The sequence below is a fragment of the Ciconia boyciana genome, chromosome 18 (genome assembly GCF_034638445.1).
Source record: "Ciconia boyciana chromosome 18, ASM3463844v1, whole genome shotgun sequence".
Lineage (NCBI taxonomy): Eukaryota > Metazoa > Chordata > Aves > Ciconiiformes > Ciconiidae > Ciconia > Ciconia boyciana.
In genome coordinates, this window is record NC_132951.1 from 3,552,989 (window position 1) to 3,577,499 (window position 24,511).

The 24,511-nt window shown below is 52.3% G+C and overlaps 2 protein-coding genes and 1 long non-coding RNA gene across 11 annotated transcripts in view; 1 reads left to right on the forward strand and 2 right to left on the reverse strand.

Annotated features, from left to right (window-relative positions):
* The window catches only part of SEC16A (SEC16 homolog A, endoplasmic reticulum export factor), a 31,547-nt gene extending 28,309 nt beyond the window's left edge, over positions 1 to 3,238 (reverse strand). For 7 of the 8 annotated variants that reach the window (XM_072883535.1, XM_072883534.1, XM_072883532.1 and 4 more), the window contains exon 1: positions 3,096 to 3,238. The gene's annotated coding sequence lies outside the window, so the exon portion shown is untranslated. The remainder of the gene's footprint in view (positions 1 to 3,095) is intronic. The other variant, XM_072883536.1, reaches the window with a different exon arrangement.
* Positions 3,239 to 3,941: 703 nt separating this feature from the next.
* On the forward strand, positions 3,942 to 8,189 carry LOC140661202 (uncharacterized). The gene is made up of 3 exons (XR_012045662.1): positions 3,942 to 4,262; positions 6,550 to 6,702; positions 7,756 to 8,189. It is a non-coding gene; the product is annotated as an uncharacterized lncRNA (long non-coding RNA).
* The window catches only part of NOTCH1 (notch receptor 1), a 44,653-nt gene continuing 28,230 nt past the window's right edge, over positions 8,089 to 24,511 (reverse strand). Inside the window, exons 13-34 of one of the 2 annotated variants that reach the window (XM_072882989.1) lie at positions 23,849 to 24,041; positions 23,451 to 23,596; positions 23,004 to 23,117; positions 21,885 to 22,004; positions 21,385 to 21,537; positions 20,692 to 20,920; positions 20,327 to 20,528; positions 20,068 to 20,221; positions 19,641 to 19,825; positions 19,311 to 19,443; positions 18,739 to 18,858; positions 18,517 to 18,629; positions 17,396 to 17,967; positions 16,236 to 16,664; positions 15,288 to 15,436; positions 14,447 to 14,663; positions 14,001 to 14,091; positions 13,559 to 13,724; positions 12,523 to 12,818; positions 12,034 to 12,181; positions 11,824 to 11,921; positions 8,089 to 11,368 (exon numbers count right to left, since the gene is read on the reverse strand). In XM_072882989.1, the coding sequence (XP_072739090.1) occupies positions 9,899 to 11,368; positions 11,824 to 11,921; positions 12,034 to 12,181; positions 12,523 to 12,818; positions 13,559 to 13,724; positions 14,001 to 14,091; positions 14,447 to 14,663; positions 15,288 to 15,436; positions 16,236 to 16,664; positions 17,396 to 17,967; positions 18,517 to 18,629; positions 18,739 to 18,858; positions 19,311 to 19,443; positions 19,641 to 19,825; positions 20,068 to 20,221; positions 20,327 to 20,528; positions 20,692 to 20,920; positions 21,385 to 21,537; positions 21,885 to 22,004; positions 23,004 to 23,117; positions 23,451 to 23,596; positions 23,849 to 24,041 (5,498 nt within the window). In that variant the 3' untranslated portion in view covers positions 8,089 to 9,898. Of the gene's footprint in view, positions 11,369 to 11,823; positions 11,922 to 12,033; positions 12,182 to 12,522; positions 12,819 to 13,558; positions 13,725 to 14,000; positions 14,092 to 14,446; positions 14,664 to 15,287; positions 15,437 to 16,235; positions 16,665 to 17,395; positions 17,968 to 18,516; positions 18,630 to 18,738; positions 18,997 to 19,310; positions 19,444 to 19,640; positions 19,826 to 20,067; positions 20,222 to 20,326; positions 20,529 to 20,691; positions 20,921 to 21,384; positions 21,538 to 21,884; positions 22,005 to 23,003; positions 23,118 to 23,450; positions 23,597 to 23,848; positions 24,042 to 24,511 lie in introns of both variants that reach the window. The other variant, XM_072882988.1, reaches the window with a different exon arrangement.

Below are 24,511 nucleotides of genomic sequence, written 5' to 3' on the forward strand. Positions count from 1 at the left end.
TCATACCAGATGCGCTTCTGTTTATGGAAGACAGACAAAAGCTGTGCAATTTTTAGTTGTTTGGTTTGTTTGTTTTTTGGTTTGTTTTTTTTTTTTAAGATTCAGCATCTTGTCAGTAAGTAATAAAATGGGAAGCCAGAAAAGTCAGATGTTTGTAATCAAGCCAAAATTTTAATAGCTATAGAGAAGTTAAAATGCAAAACACTTCTGGTTTCTGGTTAACAAAAACACATATTGAGTGAAGACTGCATAACTACATGTATTTCATAAAGATCTGTAACTAAAAAATTCCAATAAAAAGCATACTGACCGGTACCACAGCATGAGCTATACAGTCATTATCGGACATCAGTACAACTCACCCTTGGGAAAAATCTCTTCTACTCATCACTGCAGAATCCAACAGTCCTATGTATAATTCAGGTCCCTCTTTCAGAGGGCCTGAAGTACCAGTCAACAGAGGCAGTGTCTCTCAATTTCTCCCCCATATCCATATATTTCATGGCCGTATCTTAAGTTACAACTCTGTAAATTTGTTAAAATTTGTGTTTTGTTAAAATGGGAAAGACGACCAGAAACTGACTTCAACAAAAAAGCTTGAAATAGAAAGCTTCATTAGTTCATGCATTGCTTGCATTTGTCTCCAACATTCTTTTTAAAACACAGCTGCCTATTGAATTCCTATCAAGGAATACTTACAAAAAAGGTTTTAGTGCTTTGCAATCTTTTCTCCTATTACCTCCTTCTCCAAGGTTAAGGTTTTCCAGCTGGCCATGCTTACTGCCAGCCATGTCAGCAGGAAACCCTGCCTAAACACCCACCTCAGTTACCACATGTTTAAGAAACCCCAGGCTGTTCTGGACATCCCCATTTATTTTTCATCATGTCCTTTATTGTATTAACCTAACTGCAAAAACTCCTCCCTCTCCTCCAAATAAACTAGTGTTTTTATGCAACATACTGCGAAGTGGGGAGGAAAAAACGCTAATTAAAACATCTGCCAAGACAGTTACCTCCTGGAAAGCACTAACTTAACCGAACAAAATGTTGGTATCTACCTAACAGTTCTGTTCTTAATAGAAAAGTTGCTTCTGAAATACAGTTGAGCACAAAAGCCAACTGTTTTTACAACTTAAATACCCACTTCCAAATTTCTAATGTGGACTTCACTCCTCACAGTGACGTATCAGATGCACACAAAGAAAAAAATCCTAACACTTTACCACATTTTTGTAACAACCAGTACCAGTAATTAGCTAATTAAAATAAGTGTAGAGTGCTACTTCAAAGCACTGGCTTGCCATTCCTCTAACAAGATCTCTAATGTTGCATTACAGAAGTTCAATACGAGGGTATCAGATTCCCTACAGAAGGAAAGTTAATATTAACAGACTGCACACACTAGTAAAAGCACGCAAGATTTGAAGAATTAAGTCCAAATAAAATGAACGTGCCCATGTCAGGTAATTTAAACAGAAGATATCAACTCAGTGATACTGACCCTCCCTGCCACCAATCCAGTATTAACAGAAACGCTCATTTGAAGAAATTTATAAGGGAGAGATAACTATGTAACTTAAGAGCAATCCATCTCCGCTTTATCTAGTTTGGAAATTCTTAACTTTCAGCAGGTTTATTAATGGATAATGCAGAGCAGCCTGCTAAACATTAGTCACCAGAAATAACAATTGCAGAAGTTGTTTCCAGACATGCCATGAAAGTGTTACCAAAGAGGAAAAAAGAGATTAAAACTACCCGCTAGACAAGGCCATCAATAAATTACACCTGATGAGCTCTGTGGCCATTACTGGTTTAAACTCCTCTATGAAAACTTATCTGTATGAAGGATTAATTTATTTGGGGGGAATTAATTTAATCCTATCTCCAAGGGACATAAGCTAAGTAAATTACTCTTAAACAAGAATAAGTATGCCCACAAAGCAGGTTACAGAATACTAATATTAATTCTCATGTGTGCCTATACATACACACACACGCTTGCACCCACATGTGCATATACCAAACAATAAATAACGTGTTCACGTACAGATTCCTAACAATGAGAACAAAGTGAATAAAAAAAAGCCGCTGCAATCCCAAAGACAAGAATAGCTGGAAAAGGAGATTTGCAGCTTTAAAATCAGTATCTGGGACACTAGTTTTTCAGATTTTTTTCTACGTAGACAGCCGCACTTCTGCACACATGTAGCTGACGCTCAGACTGAACACATTCTACACCTTTAGTACCGCTGATAGCTTCCTACCGGCTTTCTCATAGATGGCAACCATAGCTACAAATGTTATTCAGCAAAGAGCTCTTTGGGAATCAAAAGCACAGAGCTTAATATGATTCACAGGCAGCAGCAGCATAAAACATTGCCATTTGTTTTGCAAAGGAGACTGACTACCGGTCCATCACACCAGCAGGTCCCGAATACTTTCAGGCAACTGTCCTACTGAGTCAGCACCAGTTGCTACTCCAATAAAGCACAGACCTACGATACTCGACAAGTCGAAAAAAACAACCCTCAGTTGCGAGAAGTATCGCGTGTCGTCAAAGGAAGCACACGCTAACGAATGCCAGGCCATACTCCTGACCGCAGGATCTCTTTTTCTCTCCCCAGCCCCATGAAATATTACTCGGAACGCCTGCAGCGTGTGCGCCTGTCCCACCGTGGCACTCGAAGCGACCCGGAACAACCCAAATCCCGCAGGAAAGACGCCCCGGCAGCACAGCCCCGCTGACTGCGGCAGCGTTTCACCGCCTCGGCCCTCCTTGCGGCATCACAACCTGCCCCAACCGGCACCCGGGGCCGAGTCCCGGGACTGCCAGCGACCCGCCACCTCCCTGCGCTGCGGCCCCGGGTGCCACCGCCCTGAGGCCCCACCCGCGCTGAGGCACGGCGGCGCCGGGCAGCTCCAGCCGCACAGAGGGGGCACCGGCCGCCGCCAGCCCCGGGGCCCGCAGCTCAGGCCCTGCGCTCCTCACGCAGCCCGCCCGGGATTCCCAGCCCTCCGGCTGCCCCCGGCCCGGCGGACCCCTTCCCTCAGCCGCCCCTCGCGCTGCGGCAGCGCCCGGCCCCGCCCCGCGGTACCTGGCAGCCCCCCGCCGACGGAGGCCCCTCAGCAGCGGGCGCCGCCCCCCCTCACGGCCGCAGCACCGGCCCCCTCCGCCGCCATCTTGGAACATCCGGCTGGGAGTTCCGCCGCCGCCGCCGACGTGTCACGCCGCGTCGCGCGATGACGCCACGGCGCGTGCGGGCCCCGGCGCTGCGCGCGCTTGTTTGTGTTTCTCTCCCGCCGGCTCCCCCCGCCCTTCCGCGTTCCTTTAAAGGGAAAAGGGGGAAGGCAGAAGTGTCGGAGGGTGAAAAAAAAACCCAACACTAAGGGCGGAAGCGGCCTCGACAGCGACCGCCTCGCAGCGCCACGGCCTGGCGCAGGCGCAGTGCGGCTGCGGACTCGGATGTCACCGGTTCGAGTCCCGGCTGGGGCGGCTGCGGGCGCGGCCGGTCCCTGCGCCTGCCCGGGTCGGCGCGATGCTCCCGGCTGTCCGCTCGGCGGGGCCCGGGCTGTGGGCGTGCCGAGGGGACCCTTCTCCCCGGAGGGGAGCCGCGCTGCCAAGCCCCTGTCCGCCACGGGCCTCGCTTCCACCGGTCGGGGTTTAGCGGAGCGCGGCCCCGTGGGGGTCCTGGTCTCCTCATCAGCCGCCGGGCACGACGGGGTGCGGCCCGGCCGAGCGTCCACCGGCACTTCCGAGCCCTCGGGTTTCCCGGGGCGGGTGCAGTGGCGAAGGCGGCCGCCAGGGCGGGACAGAGGACCGCCGGCCCGGCCCCGGCTAGGCCCGGCCCGCGGCAGGCCTGCGCGGCGGGCTGCAGGTTGAGCCCGGTTCTGTCAGGGCGGGAGCTGAAGGCGGAGGGGTCGGGGGGACGAGAGGGAGCAGGGCGGTTCAGGAGAGTGCCTCGGGTCGCTGAAGCTAAGAACGAGAAAACCTGTTTTTTTGGAGGAAGAGGCAAATGTAAGAAACTGTTACTTGCTGCAGAGCGAGGTCCCTGTCCCACAGGTCTAATAGGGGCTTAATCTGGGAAGGGACGTCCACCGTGGGAAGGGATGTCAGCCATGCGAGCGCTTGGAAGGCTGGCATACAAGTGTCCAAAAGCTCAGCGTAGCCGATGCCTCGGTTCGGCCCTGCGGCACGCAGCTATCCCCGGGAGCGTTACCTCAAAGGCCGACTGAAGCACTTCTCCGGAGAAGCCTATGTTTAGGTGGGGGTTTTTTCAGACAAGGTCATAGCATGCTATCAAACAGTTATGTGCAAGTCTAAAGATTGTACTCCGCCCTACTCTGTCTCTTAGCTCTGTCTTGAGGGTCTATTTTGCAGAAACACGAAGCTTTTAAGGGGGGGAGTCCCTATTCAAGCCTAAGAAGGATGTGTCTCATCTACAGGCGGTGGCTGCTGTGCCCGTATTGTCACACTCTGCACCCAACAACAAGCCTTGGAGGGGAAAATACAAACGACCTAAACAAACATCTTAATCAAGGGTCATTATCAGCCCAAGAGCTGTTTCTGCACGCTTGATCATTAAAGCAGGGTAATATCCTCAAAGCCCAGTCCGAGCAGGGGAAGCAGCACTTTGATGCTGGTGTGGGAACCAGAGGCAGCGCTGTGATTTTTAAAGTGCCTTTCATCTCCCCCTTTTGTAGGAACATTCTTATAAACCAGCTTGTCAAATACAATTTCCCTACACAGGCATGAATTGCAGATAAAGCCCTGGTCCTCCCTTGATATTTCCCCCCAACAGGTGTAATCTGAGGAAACATGATTTTAATTAGCCTGATTGGCTTTTTAAAAATACGTATGTATTCTGTAATTACCATCAACAGCTTGCATCAGTACCTATAGCTATATATTTACATACCTAACCCTCTTCTTATACACCTGTACCCATACATACACAATGCAAACACTAATGATGGGCTCTCACCTTCGCTCTTCTCCTGATCAGTATGTGATGATAAAGAATTGTCACATTAAGACATTCAATCCCTTTTTACCCTGAAGCTTTCTAACTTATTTGCTGTACTCAGCAAATGCAGCGAGTTCTGGACTTGGGAGTGACCCATTACAAATAAAAAGGCTTGCTTGCGGGACGAGGACAGCGTGTGTCCTTTTCTCCTGCTTCATCAGCTTACTTGGGGTACAACACAAATGATACTGACCTTCTCCCATCAAATTCTGATCAAATTCAGCCTTCGGGTTGGAGGCAACCGTAAACATAGCCCTGCCCCAGGAGCTTGCTATTAAAAGCTTGCTCATTCTCTGAGCTTAGAAACAGGGAAAATGGCTAAAGGAGAGTTTCTCTTATGAGCATCGGCATTCTGTATCAGGTTAGCCAACTCGGACAAGCTGAGCTTTATTTATTTACTCATTTAGTTGCTGTGATTGTTCAAACTACCCCAGCCACATTAACCCGTGCGTAATGCGAGAGAGGCTACACCTTAGATGAATTTGGCTCCTTTTGTACATTCTTTAAGGGGGTGATTTGAGCTGCAGTAACACTTTGGCAATCAGGGTTCAAGCAGCTGTTAGCAACTTTCTGAGCAAACACCAATAGCCTGGAGGTGAAAGCAATACAGAGTAGCAATTTCTAAATGTCCCATCTAATTGAGCAGGAATAATGGAAATAAAGAATAAAAAAAAAAAACAAGCCCTCCAGCATGTAAACAAATAGTTCAGATGCACCGATTCCTCATAGCATCGACGTACTTGCCATCAGAATAGCTCGGTGCGAATCTTGTTTTACGCAAACACTTCTGAACCCTTCCCTTGGCATGGGATATAATTTTAGTGCTTCTCAGTCTTTTTCACCTGGAATGCTAAAACAACTGTGCTTGCCATGACCCACTCATTCCTCTGCATCTTCTGTTGACATGAGAGCTTGAAATTCAGCTCCCAGCATCTTTACCAACATGAGGTAAAGACGAGCTTGTGGTTGGACAACGTGGGTTGGTTGGAGGGGACTGGGAAAAGGCAAATCCTTCTGGATAGAGAGTTGGTGGGAAAGCCCTGAGTGCGGAGGGAGGGTTTGAAACTGGGGCCATTTCTCTCTTTTCTCATTTAACTTTGCCTCGATCCCAACTGGGGATCTGTGACCCCACGATTATCTCATGTACCCACTCAGGAAAGCAGGAACGAGGGACTGGCAGGAGTTTGTGGGTCACCAGGCACCTTCATAAATGTAAGAGTCCTTGGGGGCCAAACACTTAAAAACTAAACTGTGTATCCTTACCCCTTTACTCCTTAGAAAACCTTTTCTGACTTCTAGTTTGAATCAGCTTGTGGCCAATTTATTAGTATCCTTTTTGTTTTGCCTCTTTCCCTGGTATTTAGCCCCCTCTCTCCTCATTCTGTCTCTCTGACCCATCCTTGGGGGCAATTACATGCTTTGCAGCCCCTCACTTCTTAAATGAGCCACATGTATTGAGTTGCCTCTTGCAATGTCACGTTGTTTTGCATATCCTCATAACCCCTTTTTTTTTAATCCATTTCAGGCCAAATTCCCGCCTGGACCATGAGTGACCGGAGTGTTGCACACTAGACGAGATAGGAGAGAGCCTTACTAATGCCCCACGTTGGCACGAGCATCTCCCAGTCTCACTGGCAGCACGGAGGCATGCCGTGCTTGCAGCCAGCCCCGGGCACGGGTACGTGTGGGAGAAGCCTGGAAGGATGGGCTGTGTGGGAACGTGGCTGGATGTTCCCAGGCATGATTCATGGACAGCACATGTGCGAATCGCGGTGAAGGCAGACACACTTCATCTAGTGTATCCCAGATGGGATGCAGAGAGACACAATTTTTGGGAAGAGCACGTCTCAGGAAGCCCATCTCCAGGGTGTCCCTTGGGGTAACGAGATCCTCACTGGTGAACCACATTTTGCAGTGGGAAGAGGGATTTGTCCTTAGTTAAAATACCCCTTTCCACAGAGTTTGCAGGGAGCGCAGACTGGCCCATCGCCTCCTGATCTCTGAAGGTGCTGCGTTTCACTGCTGCTGGGTGGCCATAAAATGCCATTGCTGCAGCACCAGCTTCTGACTGCTTGTACAGCAAATGTCTGGCAGCCCTGAATCCGTCTGGGGCTGGATACCGGGTACATGTACACACATGCCCAATCCCTCCCCGGCCGTGGAGTGGAAAATACCAGCATTCCAGGAGTTACCAGGCTTATCTGATTTGGGAGGAGGTCCAGAGCTAGGCTATTTATACCCAGTTATGTGGGGACTTTGCAGCTGCATTTGGACTACAGAGTCCCTGTGGGGAAGAGAAAGAATTAAATTACCTTAAAAACCTTGAGTGCAGCAAGGACAGCAAACATTTTTGTGCGGCGTTTGTGCCCGGAGTGACATTAGTGAAACTTTCCCTTGGGTGCTGCTGCCCCTCGGTCGTGTCGTCCGATGGCTTCCCAGTTCCTATCTGTGCAAGCCACCACATCTGAGAGCCCAGCCATGTGCTCAGCGCTCTGTGTGAAGTAGGAAGCAGTATACATAACTCTTAACACCACTCGTCGAGGGCTCTGCTTCCATAGGCACTATGTAATTAAAAGCACGTGGCCATTTTTTACCCTTGGCGGTCTCATCAGCCAGAGAATGCTCCTAAAAAACTGATCAGAAAGCACAGCTTTAAAGTGACAGAATACAGTACTTTGAACACGCGTGAGTGACGTTCTTGAAAACAACTTTTCAATGTTTCCTCTTTTAGGTGCTGACCTAATGGCAGAGGCCTGAGAGGACATCAGAGCATCCACAGCACAGGTAAAGGGCTACCTGGGCAGAGCCCGTCCTGGCCGAGAGCCTCACAGAGCCCCTCCTGCCTTGCTCAAACCAGACATCTCAAGTCAGTGAGAGTTCTGCACAAGTTAAGGAGAAAATTTCTTTGTCCAAAGCCCTGCTCTGAGCTTTAACACAGAGAACAAGACGTTAGGAAAGTGCCAGTACTTAGTGCTGAGAGGCGGCCCTGCAGTATTGAAAGACAGTGGGCATCAAGCCCAGATTTCAACCGATCCATAACAAAAACACTAAGTTCCAGTTTTAGTAAAATCTAGATGCCCAGAAGCATCATTTATTGCAAATCAGTTAACCAAAAAAAATACATCATTTTTGCAAACTACAACTTTGCAGGTAGATAACTTTATTACAGAAGATATCTTTTCTTAAACTACACTCTAGTTTATAAAACATAGGAAGATTCAACACCGCGTGATGTTTTTATCACTCATATTAGGCATGTCACAATAACAACGGTCTGAAATGTTAACTAAGATGAGTGCTCAGCAAGGCGCTGTGCCTTGAGAAATATCCATTTTATTTGGTGTTCTATAAAAAGGAATGAGGAAAAGGAACCCTTCTTCTTAGGTTCTCTTGATTAACTGCTCTCTATTTGCCTGCCCCATACACATATCTAGTCTTAGGGTGTCTGCTTGCCTTTGCACCCGAGTGAGTGATATTCCAACACCTCTATAAGGTGATATATTTCTGATATATTTAAGACTTGTTCATTTAGATTTTTGAAACAAAATCCACCTTTTCTTAAAAAAAAACATATTTACAAACATTAAATCTGCCACAGGCTTATACTATATTTTACATGATACACAGAAAGAGTGTACATCAATATAAAAAAAGATGCATCACTCCAGACTAACACGAACAAAATGTTAACGTTTCACAGCACAGACTCGGCCGTGCTGTCCTTCGCCCTCCTGTTTAGCCAGTCCAGCGTCCCACCAAAACCGGCAGCGCTTTCCACTGAGCACCCAGCAATCGTGCTGCCAGAGGAGCTGGATACGGGCGAGCACTTGGTGGTGGCAGTGTTATAATGCTTTGTAATCTCACTCAGGTTGTCTGCATTAATAGACACACCTTCTTTAAAATAGGCAGGCCATCCTTAAAATAAGGATGTGGTTTACAAGTTTATATTGGCATTTATTTCTTAAACAGTTACTCAAAGGCAAACACGAAAACAAAAAACAGTAAAGATATTCAAAGTAAAATTAAGTCTCCTTTGTGTATAAAATCCACAGTTAATGGTTTGGTATATACTCCGTAGTTCTGGGCTTGCTCTCTTGAAAGTTTGGCAAATCCACTTCTTTTTGGTGGGGGACAGTATTCATGTTTTGTATGGGGTTTTTTTAGCTTAGAACCTGTTCTTACAGGTCTATAATCCTGATTATTTTTTTTTAATCATAAAAATCATTTAAATATATATATTTTTATATATATAAAAACAAGAGAGAACAAAAATTTCTATCATTCAGGCAAATGTACAACTATATAATACTGAAATTTAAACAAAGATTCATGACTGGTACCATAAAATGTCCTCTCAGATACAATGGCAAAGGAAACATTTTAAAGTACATTTCAAAAATCCGTCCATACTTAATCCCCCCCCCCGCCTCCCAGGAGTGGTATTTTTAGTCAATTTTTCCTTCCCCTTTTCTTTCTCACCTCTCTTTCTGAGTTGAAAGAGAAAAAAATAAATTAATGGCATTTCAGAATCACAAATTGCTGCTTATAGCTTTACATAAACATTTCCTCTCAAATCAAACACAATGAATCCCCCCAAACAAAAGAGAATGTCCTATAAAAACCTAATTTTTTGATTTCCTGAAACACAACTGGTGTCCCACATTGAGTTCTTAACAATAGAACATATAAATAAAAAGGCAGTGTTTTCATGTAAAATAAAAAGTACATAAATAAATACTAAAAAAAAAAAGAATTAATTTGTCTTTTTATTTTTTAATAAAAACATATTTTAAAAGGATCCTTTAATAAAAGCATCCAACGTCCTTTTAAAAAAGATCTCCCTCTGAGCGCCAGCGTCTCTGAAACACCGTCTTTTACTTGAAGGCTTCAGGGATGTGTCCCATCTGCGACTGCATACTCGTGGGAGGGCTGGAAATGCCCTCGGACCAGTCGGACACATTGGAGTGAGGAGACGAGCTGGACCACTGGTCCGGTGACTCCGGAGATGGCGTTAGAAAAGGGTGGTCGGGCACCTGGAGCTGGTGGCTGGGGGTGTTGTCCAAGGGGGAGGAATAACTGTGCTGGGAAGGTGGAGTTAGAAACTGCGTGGTGGTCATGGGCTGGGCGAGGGAGGATGGCAGAGACGTGGGCAGCATCTGGGAATCTTGAGGCAGGATCGTGTGGACTGCCATGGTACTGCTGCTCGCCGGCTGCATGTCGGGCTGGCTCAGCTCGGTACCAAGGAAATTTTGGCCGATGTGGCCGCTCGTATTGGAGCTGGGGTTGTGGTGCTGCTGCGGCGGCTGCTGCTGCGGCTGCTGCTGAGGTTGCTGCGGCTGCTGCTGCGGCTGCATGTTTTGCTGCTGGAGCTGTTGCTGCTGCATCTGCTGTAGCTGCTGGCTCTGCATCAGGTGAGGCTGGGAAGCCAGCCGGGTGTTGGGCATGGCCTGGTAGCTCATCATCTGTGACAAGCTTGTGGTGGGCAAGCCGTTGTGCAGGGAGGTCATCATGCCGTGTTGAAGGTTTTGCGTCTGCTGATGCGCCCCTGGTTGCATATTGCCTCTCATCGGGTTGTACTGATTCTGGACCATGCCGTTCTGCAGCCTGGTGAGCCAGTCACACTGCCCGTTCAGACCGGCCGCTCCGCCGACAGAGAAATTCATCGGGGCGTTGCTCATCACCGTGCTGGGGCTGGAGACGGGGAGGTGAGAGAGACGCGGTGGCACTGAATCGAAGGCCATCCTGCTGGAGTTTCCCATGGCCATATCCTGCTTCCCCGCCATGTTGAGGTGATTGATGCTCATATGGGCATCAGGCATGCCTGGCAGATGATTCAGAGGCATCGAAGGGGACTGCTGAAATGGCGAGGTCATCAGCGGAGGAGAGGCAACATCTGACAGGTACCCATGGGGCGACTCGAGGGAGTCCACGGGAGACAGCACGCTGGAGTTGTCAAGCAGACATCCTTTTCCATCTTGTGATTTTTTCCTCCGGGCTTTGAGGTCTTTGGCATCCTTGCCATTGCAGCTCAGGCCCTTGGTACTCGGCTTCCTGGCCTTCTTGCCCTGGACGGCAGGTTTCAGGTTGCCGATGTAGCTGTTGGGAGAGCAGAGCGGTGGGGACAGCGTGGGTGCCCCCAGCGGGCCGTTGTGCAGCGGTGGGCTCCGCACCAGGTTGTACTCGTCCAGCAGCCTCACGATGTCGTGGTGCATCCGCTCCTGGGCGATGTCCCGTGGGAGCCGGTCCATATGATCCGTGATGTCACGGTTGGCAAAATGGTCCAGCAGGACCTTGGCGGTTTCATAGCTCCCTTCTCTGGCTGCGAGGAAGAGTGGGGTCTCCTCCTAGAATCCCAGCAAAGATGGTTAGGTTTAAGTTCACAGATTCTCCTGGCTAACGCTATCCTGAGCTCCATGCTCAACACCGTGCAGTTGGGTGGCAGAGACGGTAATCGTCTCTCCTCTGGTGAGGTTTTGCTACTGCTTGTTCCTACCCTGCTGAGCCATGTCCTGATACTGGTATTAAACCAGGAACCCTACGAGTGACCCAGAACATGCGAGGAGGTGGCCACACTAACGCCGTACCACACTGCTCACCAAGCACTGCACAGCCCCTCAACATCACCCATAGGATCAAATCCCACAATGCTTCTTCGAGATAAATCCAACAGCTTCGTTCACAGCAGAACAATCAAATCAGTCCCAGTGCCAGACAGTGTTGTATTTTAGGCAAAAGGTACCCTTTAACAGACTCCCCAAACGGTTCTTTCCTTGCCTACGTCAGCCCAGCAGACCCCTACCTTATTGTTCTGCATATCCTTATTGGCACCATTCTTCAGGAGGACTACTGCGGCTTCAACGTTATTCACAGCGGCTGCCCAGTGCAGTGCTGACTTGCCTACAGAGGAAGACCATGACATACAACATGCATTAGTGAGTGGTAAGAGTAACAGCAAGCAGCCCTTTCCTTCCACCTCTGAGGGAGCCCGTGTTTTAGTTGTCTGCAGTACCTAGATCATCCACGGCATTGACGTCCGCATGGCAGTTGATGAGATCATCCAGCATGCCCTCCACAGCCAAGCGAGCGGCCAAGATCAGAGGAGTGGTCCCGTCGTGCATCCGGGCGTCAAGATCAGTTGCCCTGTTCCTAATCAGGATCTGCCGCGACAAGGGCCAAAGCACAGGAAACACAAACGTTAGGAGGGAGCAGACACTCCAGGTACCCAGCTCTCAGGACCTGCAACCCCGTTTCCCGAGGCTGGTCCCTCCAATCTCCCCTCCCAGTCCGGGGGTGCACATCCGAGGGCAGCTACGGGGTTGCTGCTTTGCTGTGCCCTGCCTTGAGACAACATGGGCTTCAGTTTTCAAGACTTCCACCCTGCACCTTGCCAGGGCAAGCTGGAGACCCTGCGATAAGCTCAGTCCTGTCACTGACCCAACACGTAGCACCAGTACTTTCCCCAGAAAACCCGGAGACCGGTGGCAAAAGGATCAATTACCTGGAAGACTCCTTGGGCATCGGCAGAGACGGCGGCGTGGAGGGGCGTCCTGCCCATGTTATCCTGGATGTTTGCATCGGCACTAGCTTCCAGCAGGCGCTTGGCAGCGTCCGAGCGGGAGTACCTGGCAGCCAGGTGAAGCGCCGTCTCGCCGGTGCGGTCAGTCTGGTTGTGTAAGCTGGCGCCTTGGTAAATGAAATCCGAGATGACGGCGGGAGCATCGTCTTCCTCTTCGCTATTGCCTGTCTCCAGCCCTCCTCCGCTGCAGGAGGCGATCATGAGGGGGGTGAAGCCATCTGAAAAGCACAGGGGAACTCGGTGAAAAAAGGCTTTTTACCCTTCTGTAATGCAGGCGGCTCAGCAAGATGCTCCGTCTGTGATAGATGCTTATTCTCGTGGGTGCATCGAGACTGAGTTCCTGACTGGTTCTAAACATCAAACACGAATATCCTTCCTCTGATATGGATCTGAAATTCCTTAGTGGTATCTCACCACTCACTGCTTTTCCTATTTCATCTGCTAGCTTGCATGCTAACATGTAGGGTGCAATTTATAAGGAAGGTTGCTCAAAGCAAACTTGAGCACAGTACAGTGCAGCCTTAAGTATTTTTATTATTTCAGAGAACAATTTCACAGATGTGGAGAAGACCAAATGTTTAGAATAACTGAAAGGCCTATTAACTATTAATATAGTTAAAAAACTGAAAAGAAGATTGTGAAATGTGCAGTTTGGTGGGAGGAGAGGAATCTAGGAGTGGCAGAGAGATAAGCTGGATGATTTAATAGCTACTTCTTCTGTATTCTCTGATTTCCATCTCGGTGATTAAACAAAAGGGATCTCATGGAAAGCCAGATGTGACAGGGACTCTCTCTAAATCATGCACAACAGCAACCGTGCGATGCAGAATGGCTAGCGGCGACTCTGTACTAGAAATGGAGACAGGTAGGGCTGTCTGGGACTGCTCATCTGCAAGGGGTAAGGGAGGATTTTAGATTAGCTGACAAGCAGCACAGAAGCGAAAGGAGTCCACCTTACCGGGACCTCTGACGTTGACATCCATACAGTCTGCATCGATTTCCCCCTGGGGTGGAGTAGGTGCCATGGAGGATATGCGCAGGTCAGCGGCATCCAGGTGCTGCTGCGTCCACTGCCTGTGGTCCGTCTGATCATCCGTGTCAGGCAGCATCGCCTGCCCGTCGAACTGAGGAATGACAGCGGGAAATGAGCACCGAGCAAAGCACACAAGTCAGGGTGGGAGGAGGGGGCTGAGCTCTAGCGGGGGAAGCTCTGCAAGTCTCGAAGGTGCGTTTGTCACATGCAGGTTTGCAAAGGAGCCGGCAGCAGCGATGTGTAGCACAGACTGGGCTCCTGAGGGTCCCTCTGCTCTGCTGCTTTCCGCAGCGCTCTGCCCCTTCCATGACAAAACCCAGCGAGTGACTACTTGCAGCACAGAAAGGGAATGTGGCAGTGAGCTTACCCTGAACTTCTTGGTGTCCAAGGTCTCCTCATCACCCCACTCATTTTGGTTGTCATCCATCAGTGTGCCGTCTGAAGCATTTTTGAGGGGTCTTTAAAAATAAAGCCATACAAAAAATTAGCTCCTCTGCAGAAACTGGTCTGTGACGGACTGTGTTTATCTACATGCACAAACTGAAAGAAGAACCAACAAGGCAATTTCCAGGAGGTTCCCCTCAGGTTGCCTTTCATTTTTTACCAAGTGCAAACAGACCACGAAGCATTTAAAAACCTCCTCCACATGGGATCACTGTTTTCCCCATGCAGAACTTTAAGAAACCTGATTTTTCTCCTCCCCGCTACACCAATATGATGCACTAGAGAACCAAACTCCGATGGGTTCTTTCAGAAGAGCCCCGAGCAGCCCCACTGCGCTGGCTTTAATGGGTTAGCAAGCAAATTACTCACTTCAGTCCAACAGAATCCTCCCCAAGTGGTTCTCGTCGCTTCTTCTTGCTCGACTCTGTCACTTTGAAGCCTTCTGGGAACCAAAGCTGCCCATGCTCCCTGCGCCGCTTACGAGACACCAGTACTCCCACTCCAATGCAAGCAAGCAAGACCAGCACAGCCACCACCACGTACATAGGATACAGCTGGGAGTTCTTCGTGGGCTCAGCTGTTTCACCTACAAAACAGCGGGGCACAAAGAGATGCTGAGACATTAAGTTGCATAGCAAACCAGTGACAGAGTGGAAATGAAGGAAAATTAGTTAATAGAGGTACCTAAGTCTGATCTAAATCAGCCCCCCCAAAATAAGGTCATTTTATACGCTATTAATCAGAATTGCAAACTATCGGCAAATTCTCGGCTGCACAAGCCAGCCTGCATCAGGAGACAGCTTCACTTTTTTCTCCTTTAAGGAAAAGGATTAGCAAACTTCAAATCATTGCGCTTGCATTGAGCTGTTAAGACAAAAGGATTTAGGGGGGATTTTCAAGATACAAACTTCAACTCCTTGCATGTCACTGATTGATTTTGATTGGAGCTGGTTGGGTTTTCTTTTTCTTTTCTGTTTTTTTTTATATAACTTTGATAGTGATAATGATTTTGAAATAAACCTGGAATAAGCAAAAATAATAAACTGTTTTTGCAATTTTTTTAAGAACAGACTTAAAGAAAAAAAAAAAAGATGCAAGGTTATTAAAAATCAGACTGTGCTCAAATGCAGCCAGCTGACAGATAACTAAACATGGATAAGGCTGGAAAGTTTTGGCTGTCCCTCCTCCCCAGCCGACCAGCCGTACTTACTTTTAACGGCTTCTATTTTGTAGGGTATGTTCAGGTTGCCAAGGGAGGCCAAGGCGCCCAGGAACGCCGCCACATCGGTTGCACTCTGGAAGCACTGGGAAGACGACTGGATGCACTGGCGGTTATCAATTTCCAAGTAGACGATGGATCTGTGCGAGAGAAGAGTCAATGAGAAACACGGAGCAATGACCATGCTGAGAAGACAGATGAGCCCTGTCTCCCTTCCCTCCTTAACCCCCCATCAGTGGGAATTAGAAGGTGGGAACCCATCTCCTAGCTTCCCTGTGGCCCAAGCCCTGCAGCTCACACTCATGGTTTATTGGATTTGCCTCAATGAATACTGTGAAATCTAACTCCTTATCTACAGGAATGGAAGGGAGTCTCTGCTTCACAATGTTTTAAAATTACCCAGACACTACAGTGTCTTAAATAATGCTGTTTGGAAGCCTTCAGATCTTTTCATAACAGTTTCGCTGCTGTAACTCCTTTGCTTTCAGTGGCTTTTGATTGAGCCCACAGAGAGGGAGAAGGTTAGATCTATATGTTTATACCAAAGATCTCCAAACACAGTTTGCAGTAATTGAGTTTTACAACAAAGCTCTAGAAAGCATTTCCCAGGGAGAAACTGAGGCTTAACTTAATGACTTCCTGAAGTCAGACAGTCGGTCAGGCCAACCTCTGCTTCCAGGTCCCACCCAGCCCAGCCCCAGCTCCCAACAATACACAGGACTCCGTCAATCGTGAGAGTCGGCGCAGCATTGTATCAGGGATTCCTGAGCGATCACTCGCTTTTCCCACATGAGAGCAAAATCCGGTTTCTATTCACACAGAAAGCAACGTCTAAATACAATTATCTGGCCTACATCCTTCCCCTTATAGCGTGTTACTATTATCAACACAGAAAACAAGTGCTGCTCCGTGAAAAAGGAACCCATTGGTCCCCCTTACCCTCGGATGTCCATCTGATCGAGCTCTCTCTTCTGCCTTCTGCCAGCCCTGGAGTAGAGGCTGCTCTTTACTTTGTTGATGACAGCGCTAGACATATCTGACCAGTCCTCTGTTGACCTCTTGATGTAATGCTTTTTCAGCTCCTCCTCATTGCCATAGTATGGAAAGATCATATACTCTCCCTTGGGGTTCTTCTTGAAGACCACGTTGGTGTGCAACACGCGGCTCAGCTCCCGCAGGAAGTTGAAGGAGTTGTTCTTCAGGTTCTCGGGAGTGATCAGGACCACCACCACCAGCGTGCCATCGGCAAGCTTCTCTGGCATGTTGTTTGCACAGTCCAGACCATCCCATTCGCACTCAAAATTATTGCAGCCCTGGTCACAGTGACCATCTGAGAAGTGATCTTTGCAGTACTGATCGTACAGAGGGCTGGGCAGAAGAAAAAGAAAGGCAGAAGAATGAATTAGACCGAGTACTGTGCATATTACCCATCTGCTGAGAAAATACGCAGTGGTCCACAAGGACCTTTCCTCTGTATAAATATTCTTCATCCTGACAGACACTAAGCCAGTTTACACAGAAGGCAACTGTTTCGTGCAGTGCTGTGAAGCATTCACCTCTGCAGGTGGAAGACAGCAGCTGTTAAATTATAAGTTGCAATTTAGGTGCCAGAAAAAGGGACAAATTACTGTGACTCAGAGAAGACATGGGGACACAGAATAGTTACTCAGACCAGAGTTTGTCCAGGAATCTGGGATTAAGTTCCTGCTGTTGCCAAAGACAATGCTTGGTAAATGCCTGGATGTTAACATCATTGTTTTCTGGCTGCTCTTCCATCTGAGGTCTCCCTACACTGAAACTCACTGTGTTACTACTGTGAGTTGAAGAATTCACTTCTATGGCATGATACAGGCAAGGAGAGGGAAGCCGTCTGGAATGAGCCAAACCCAGAGAGCTTCCAAGTGTATATGAACTCAGTAAGACCACAGGGAAGTGCGGTTGCTTGAGTTGCAGCCCCATAGGCAGCAGAACAGAACGTAGAGAGTGAACAACAGGTCTGCACTTAGGAGCTTTAGCAGATGCAACCAGAAAATACCCCCAGACGATCAGCACAGAGGTCATGGCTTTAAAACAAGAGGGTCAATGAGCAAGTCACTTACTTGCACTGCCCTTCATATTTCTGGCAGTCAAATCCATCGTACAGGCAGCCAGCGTTATTGCACTGAGAGTCGCACTTGCCATCGTTGAAGTACTTCCAGCACTGCAGAGACTGGGAGCAGTTCTTCCAGGGGTCATTGAAATTGAGGGAGCAGTCGCCCCCGTCCCAGCCGCAGGCATGGTTGTTGCATTTCCCATCGCAGATCTTGTTGCCGGCATACCCCGCGCAAACCGCAATCTCGCATTTCTCCTCAATTTTGGGTGGGATAATATCCTGTCCGATCCCACCTTGGAAATCAAAGTCGAGGATGTGGCAGTTGAGGCCGTTGAAGTTGGCAGGACAGTTGCACCGGTAGTAGGGGGAAGCATCGCTGAAGAACTCGCAGGTGCCCCCGTTGTAGCAGGGGTTGGACGTGCAGGGGCTGCTGGCCGGGTACTGGCACTCGGGACCGGTGAAGGCCGGCGTGCACATGCACTTGGAGCTCTTGTGGATGGAGATGCAGGTGCCACCATTCAGGCAGTGCAGGTTCCCACAGGTGCGGGAGTCGTTCTCACAGGTGGCACCCACGAATCCCTGGGGAGGTGAGAGCAAGGAGGGAGTCAGAATCACCGACGCTGTCCTACAAGCAGCCTAAGACGTGTGTGTTCTGGGAAACTCGGCACAAACGCAGTGAATCGGAGCACGGCTCTGGTGCGTCCTCTGAAACTAGCGATGGGCAAGAATAATTTAGAATGTAAACCCTGTCAGAGCATCCTCCTCAAAATGAAGGGAGCTCTTCTCCAGAGCTGCCTGCTCCCCCTGTACGTGCTGCAAATAACGGTCAACCAGGCAAGAGTCTGTCCTACAGAGCCGTGCGTTGTACCTGCGGGGCCAAGCCACCTCCTTCTCCCTGACCTAACCCAGCCTCCTTGCAAGCGAGGAGCGTATGCATATATGGATACACCTCCCTCCAGTGAGCACCCACAGCAAAGCATCTTCTCCTCCACGCTTCCCCCTGGCTATCCCAGCCAGGGAAGCCTCAGGGGCTAAACTGGCCCCTTGACTGCCTCTCTGTGCAAGGGGCTGACTTGCAGGGCCCGTGCAATATCCCATGCTCAGAGCTGGAGAGGAGCAGGTACCTACAGGGGGGCATTTGCAGATGAAGCCACGGCCGGTGTTGCTGGCAACCGCGCACGTTCCACCGTTCCGGCAGGGTTTGCCTTTACAGCCATCCACCACGGTGTCGCAGCGACGGCCTGCCAAGGGAGAGGAGCACGTGAGGAGCGGAGGAAGGCGTGTGAGACGCGCGGGGCGGCTGGGGGCTGCTGGGCTGGGTGCTGGGAGCAGGGCGGACGCGGCGCTCACCTGCATAGCCAGGTCGGCACTCGCATTTGTAGTCATTGACCCGCTGCACGCAGTTCTGGGTGCCGCGGGCGTCGCAGGGGTTGGACAGGCACTCGTTGACGTCTCCCTCGCAGCGCTCCCCTACAAAGCCAGGGGGGCAGATGCAGCTGTAGCCACCTACCCGATCCGTGCACTTGCCATTGTTAAAGCACTTGGGCCCCAGGGTGACAGGATCAAAGAAAGGGCTGCAGTCATCCACATTGATCTCACAGTGCACCCCTAGAGAAATGGGGGAACAACCCACACAGCTCATCAAACAGTATCGGGGTGCCCGGTGGTCCCTTGTGTGAACCTTCCCTGCGAAGGGGCTGAGCCTGACCAATTCAATGGCAGTCTGAGCCACCGCTCTGGCAGGAGGCACGCAGCACCGCGCAGCTCACGTCCAAGGTTGCGTGGCCTTGATGGCTAAGCTCGCAAGCAAACACAAACCTCTACCATTGCGTTTGCTTCTGCTAGCCTGAGCAGCTAATGAGCAGATACCGAGGATATCTACGCTCAGCCCACTAATGCCCCAGCCTGGGGAATTAATTTACCTTGAGTTCCTCTGGGGCAGGAGCATTTGTAGGTATTGATGAGATCGATGCAGGTTCCTCCATTCTGGCATGGGTGGGACAAGCACTCATTGATCTCCTCTGAGCAGTTAACTCCATGATAACCAGCCACACACTACAAGGAGGGAAGAGGGGAACTATCAGAGAGGTTCACTCAGTTCCCACACGGCTGCAGGAGCACAGCCAGCACCCCAGCCTTCAACTTGGTAAAGGGGCACCGAGCCAGCCTGAAGCTGGGGCAGCTCCTTGGGCAGCAGAAAGGCAGTAAGTGGTGCTTTCTCCCTGTCCATCTCTGCCCCCCACGGCACCCACCTCACAGGAGTAGCCTCCCAGGTAGTCCGTGCAGGTGGCTCCGTTCTGGCAGGGGTTGGGGGAGCACTCGTCCACCTGCTCCTCGCAGTAGCTGCCGGTGTAGCCGGCCTGGCAGCGGCAGAAGTGAGTGTTGCCAGTGTCCACACAGAGCCCTGAATTCCTGCAGAGATGTGCTACATCGATACCTGCCGGGGAGAGCAGAGTGAGACACGGGGACCTTGGTGACACCCACGCACATCCCACCGGGGATGGCAGCCAGAACTGCAGCCTCAGGGGGTGCACGTTACAGCAATCCTTGAGATCTCTCTGGTTGTGCCAAAGATCCCCACCAAGAGAACTGAGCATGGCCCTGCTCAGAGACCAGCACAGGGGGCACCTGGGGACCCCACCCTGGCCCTGTGAGGCCGTACACGTGGCAGGGACTTACCTTGCTGCTTAGCAGCCACCTCGCAGGAGACACTGGGGACATCGCAGTAGAGCCCTGTCCATCCGCTGTTGCACTCGCAGCGGTACAGGTTGTTGGTCTGCCAGCACTTGCCTCCGTTTTTGCAGGGAGAGGAGTCGCACCAACGCACCAGGTTCTGGGGGGAGCAGAGCAAGAGATGGGGGTCAGGACCCAAATCCCCACAGCCAGCATGCATGGACGGACACTGGGGTCAGCAGCCAACAGCCCAAGACTCCTCTACCTGGCAGTTGAGCCCGGTGTATCCCTGGGGACAAGTGCACTTGTACGTCCCGTAGCTGTCCTGACACTTGCCCCCGTTCAGGCATGGCTTGGAGTCGCACTCGTTAATGTCATGCTCGCAGTAGCTGCCCGTGAAGCCGGGCGGACAGATGCAGGTGAAGGTGTTGATGCCATCCACGCAGGTCCCACTGTTGAAGCAGGAGCTGGGAACACAGACATCACGTCCCAGTGAGTCACTGCTGGTCGTGCTCCACGCCAGAGCCCCCACAGACCGGCCCAGGGCTATGGGGCAGCGCAGGGACCTCAGCCCCTTGCTCCAGCCCCGACAAAGGCTGTGCCCGCAGCGGAAGCCACGCTGGGCTGTACCTCTCTGTGCAGTCAGGCGTGTTGTTCTCGCAGTGGATGCCACTGAAGCCGGCGGGGCAGGTGCAGGTGTAGCTGTTGACGCAGTCGGTGCAGTTTGCGCCGTTCTTGCAGGGGTTGCTAGCACACTCGTTGATGTCCTCCTCGCACTTGGGCCCACGGAAACCAGCCAGGCACTCGCAGAAGAACGTGCCGATGCCGTCGGAGCAGGAGCCACCGTTGTGGCATGGATCTGGAGAGGAGGGACGTGCATGTGAAGATGCAATGGTCCAGCCCCGGCACAGCAGCCCTACCCGGGAGCTGCCATGCAGCACTGTCCCCGCACATGCCCCCCGGCTGCGTGGGGGGACAGAACAGAGCCCGTGGACCAGGCAGAGGCCAGCCCAGCCCCACCGGGGGACTGGGAAGAAGGAGGGCACATGGGACACACTTGCTCACTGCCTGCATGTCACTCTCCCCCCCCCGCCCCAGCCTCCTTCCTGCCAGCTCCCCTCTGGCCTTGAACTGACGCAGCTTGACTGGCACGCGTTTGAGATGCCCAGAAGCCCGAGCAGGGCTTGCAGCGTGGCTCAGGACAAAGCAGCGGATGGGGCTCGCCGGTGCACAGGGAGGAGGATCCCAGCCGCAGGAGGGGCAGAGAAGCCAACAGCTCGGGACCAGGCTGAGTGCGGTCCCCGGAGCGGCCCCTGCTCTTACTGGGCTTGCAGTCGTCGATGTCGGTGTCACAGTTGCGGCCGGTGAAGCCGGTCCTGCAGGCGCAGCGGTAGCTCCCATTGATGTTCTGGCACGTGGCTCCATTGCGGCAGGGGTTCTTCACGCACTCGTTGATGTCAATCTCGCACGTCTGACCTGCAGGACAGAGCGGAACAGGGACTGCATGGGCTGGAGGCACTGGCAAACACCCCAGGGACAACAACGACATCTTGGGGACCGCTCGCAGCAAACCGCCCTTGCCAAGGGGTGCAGGTGATGGTCGTGTCCCATCCACCCGGCTGAGCCGTGGGCAGGTCAGGACCCTCCCCGAGGCCGGGCACCGTGCAGGCGTGCTCCCATCTGGCAGGGCACGCAGGCAGCCGCCTGCCCGCTGCTCCCCAGCCACGCTCCCTCCCCTCCACCTTTCACTCCCCGAGCAGCAGAGGAGAGCGGGGCGCCGGGGGAGCTGGTGTGCTGAACCCCCGGCCGTGCCGTGCCCCTACCTTGCCAGCCAGAGGGGCAACTGCAGGAGAAGCTCTTGTAGTCCTCTGACTCCCGGCACTCGCCACCGTTCTTGCAGGGGCCACCGGCACAGGGGGCCAACACGTCCTCGCAGGTGGCTCCTGCACAGGCGAAAGCACCCGCTGACACCCTTTCGGAAACGACGGGTGGCCCAAGACTCCACTACCCCTGTCCCCCGCCCTGGGCTGCTGCCAGCCCTGGGGCAAACTCTGGGCTTCCCCACTGCCCCAGGGCAGCCCCGCTGGGGCCATCTCCTCCATCCCTGGTCCCCTGTGACCCCAGGCCCCCCACGAATCCTTTAAGGCTTGGCAATCTGGGCTGCATTAAAGCACTGCACACTTCCTTTGGCAGGGAAGCGTTGCTCAGGGTGTCTTTCCCCCCGTGTGCTCCCCCCCCATCCCTCTCAGCTGCTTTTCCTGTTTACGTCCAGCCAAGGGACACGTTCCCGCCGAACCCTTATCTTCCCTGTCAGCCAGTATCTCCTGAACTGGCCTTTGCTATTTTCCAGAGCCTTCCCCTCCCTGCCTGCCCCATCCCCGTCCCCCCAGGGGTTTCTATGGCCACTACCGAGGGCAGGAAACAGCTCACGGCTTCCTGCAATTGTGCACCGGCTGCTGCTCTGCGCGAGCGGAAGCGGGAGGCTGGCAAACAGGAATTGGCTCAGCAGAATCCCCCGGCCCCTCGCCCTCGGCTCGCTTTTTCCAGCGCGAGCATCGTGGCAGAAGAACGGGGCCACCAGCAGCGCCGACCCCCCAGGGTGATGGGGTGCGAGTGGGGCGGCCACCTGGGGCTGCTGCCCCGGGCGCAGGCTGCGGCCGAGACACCACCTCGGTGCCCTCCCCTCTAGGAGGAAGAGGAGGAGGGAGGAAGCTCTGGCTGACCGCTTCCCAAAGCTCCTCCAATTTTCCTCCAGCTGCGCTGCGGCATGGGGAGGTGGAGCTGCAGCCATAGGCAGCCCCATGGCGGGGCAGTGCGAGGGAAGCCTCCGTGCTTGGTGCCGGCTTGTTGCACGTGCAGAGGGGACAATTTGCTGTCACACCCGAAGCAGCAGCCCCGCAGAGCCCCGGCGAGGGCCTGGGGGGACGGGGCACTCCCCTCACCTGTGTAGGGCAGGAGGCAGTTGCAGGTGTAGCCGGCGACATCGTCAATGCATGTGCCCTGGTTCAGGCAGGGGTTGGAAGCGCATTCGTTGATATTGGTCTGGCAGTTGGGTCCTGTGTTAAGAAAAATAGATAAAAGCAGCTGTGATGGAGGTGGGCTGGTGGGAGGGGGCTGAGGGTACAGTGGGGATGTGGTGACAATGGCAATTGTCACCACTCATCGCCCTGGAAGAGCCTCCTGCTCTCAGCTCCAGTCATGGGCGCCCAAACTCTGCTGCAGGTCCCCGGGCTGGCTGCACTGCCACATCTCCCAACCAGACCTGGGGTCTCCACCATCCCCACAGCGAAGCCTCCAGCCCATCTAGCATCATGGGGATGCCCACCCACAGCTCCCAGCCAGGCCCCAGCGTGGGGGGGACGGGGCAGCATCCCTGGCTGCACCCTTACCGCTGAAGCCCTCCCTGCAGGTGCAGATGTAGCCGCTGGTCATGTCCTTGCAGGTGCCACCGTTCATGCAGGGATTGGATTCACACTCGTTATTGTTAATGTCGCAGTTTGTCCCACTCCAGCCTGGGTCGCAGTCACACCTGTAGCTTTGGGGAAAAATTGGGGCATAAAGCACAGGATCTGGTCCGACCCGGCCCTCCTGGCTACACCAGCCATCTACCCAGCAAACCGTGGCTCCTAATCGTGCCCCTGCAGGTAAACATCCCCTGGCACTAGCACAGAGCACGGACGAGCACCGGCACAGGGGACGGCTGCTCACCCTGCCTCTAACCCTGATTTTGCTGGGTGGCCCTTTGGTCCCAGCAGCCCCCCAGCAGCCCCCATGCCCTCCAGCCTACCCGTTCAGCCCGTCATGGCATTTCCCGTGGATGCAGGGGTTGCTGTTGCACTCGTTCACTTCGGACAGGCACTTGGGGTCGTGGAAGCCCTCGGGGCAGAGGCAGGTGAAGCCGTTGATGCCGTCTTTGCAAGTGCCCCCGTTGTGGCAGGGGTTGCTGGAGCACTCATCGATGTTGATGTTGCACATGCGCCCTGGGAAAGGGGGGAGGTGAGGAGAAGTTACCCCATAGGATGCACAGCACGGCACGGCGGGCGCATGCCACCCCCCAGGGACACCCACTGGGAAGGTCCCCCTCCAGCCACCCAGGGAACAGCTGCCGGGGGCTTGAATCTCGGGGCACACGTGTGCTGGCTGCGTAGGAGCGGGCTGCCCTCTGGGTAGGGTGACTTCACACCCCTGCATCGCCCGCCTGGCTTAATTAAACATGACTGGGAAGAGGCCATGCCCTGGGCTCGTTTAGTCCAGGAGCGAATAACGAAGGGAGACGGTTTCAGCCTGTAACCCTACCTGCCGCGGCCGACAAAGCCAGGCTTTATTGTGGCTCTCAGGGGGCAGGAGGACAAGGGGCCGCGCGAGCGGGGAGAGGTGGGGGCTGCTCCCATCAAAGCCCTCCGCCATTTCCAGCAGTGATCAAACAAACCAGTCGGACAAGGCGGCAATC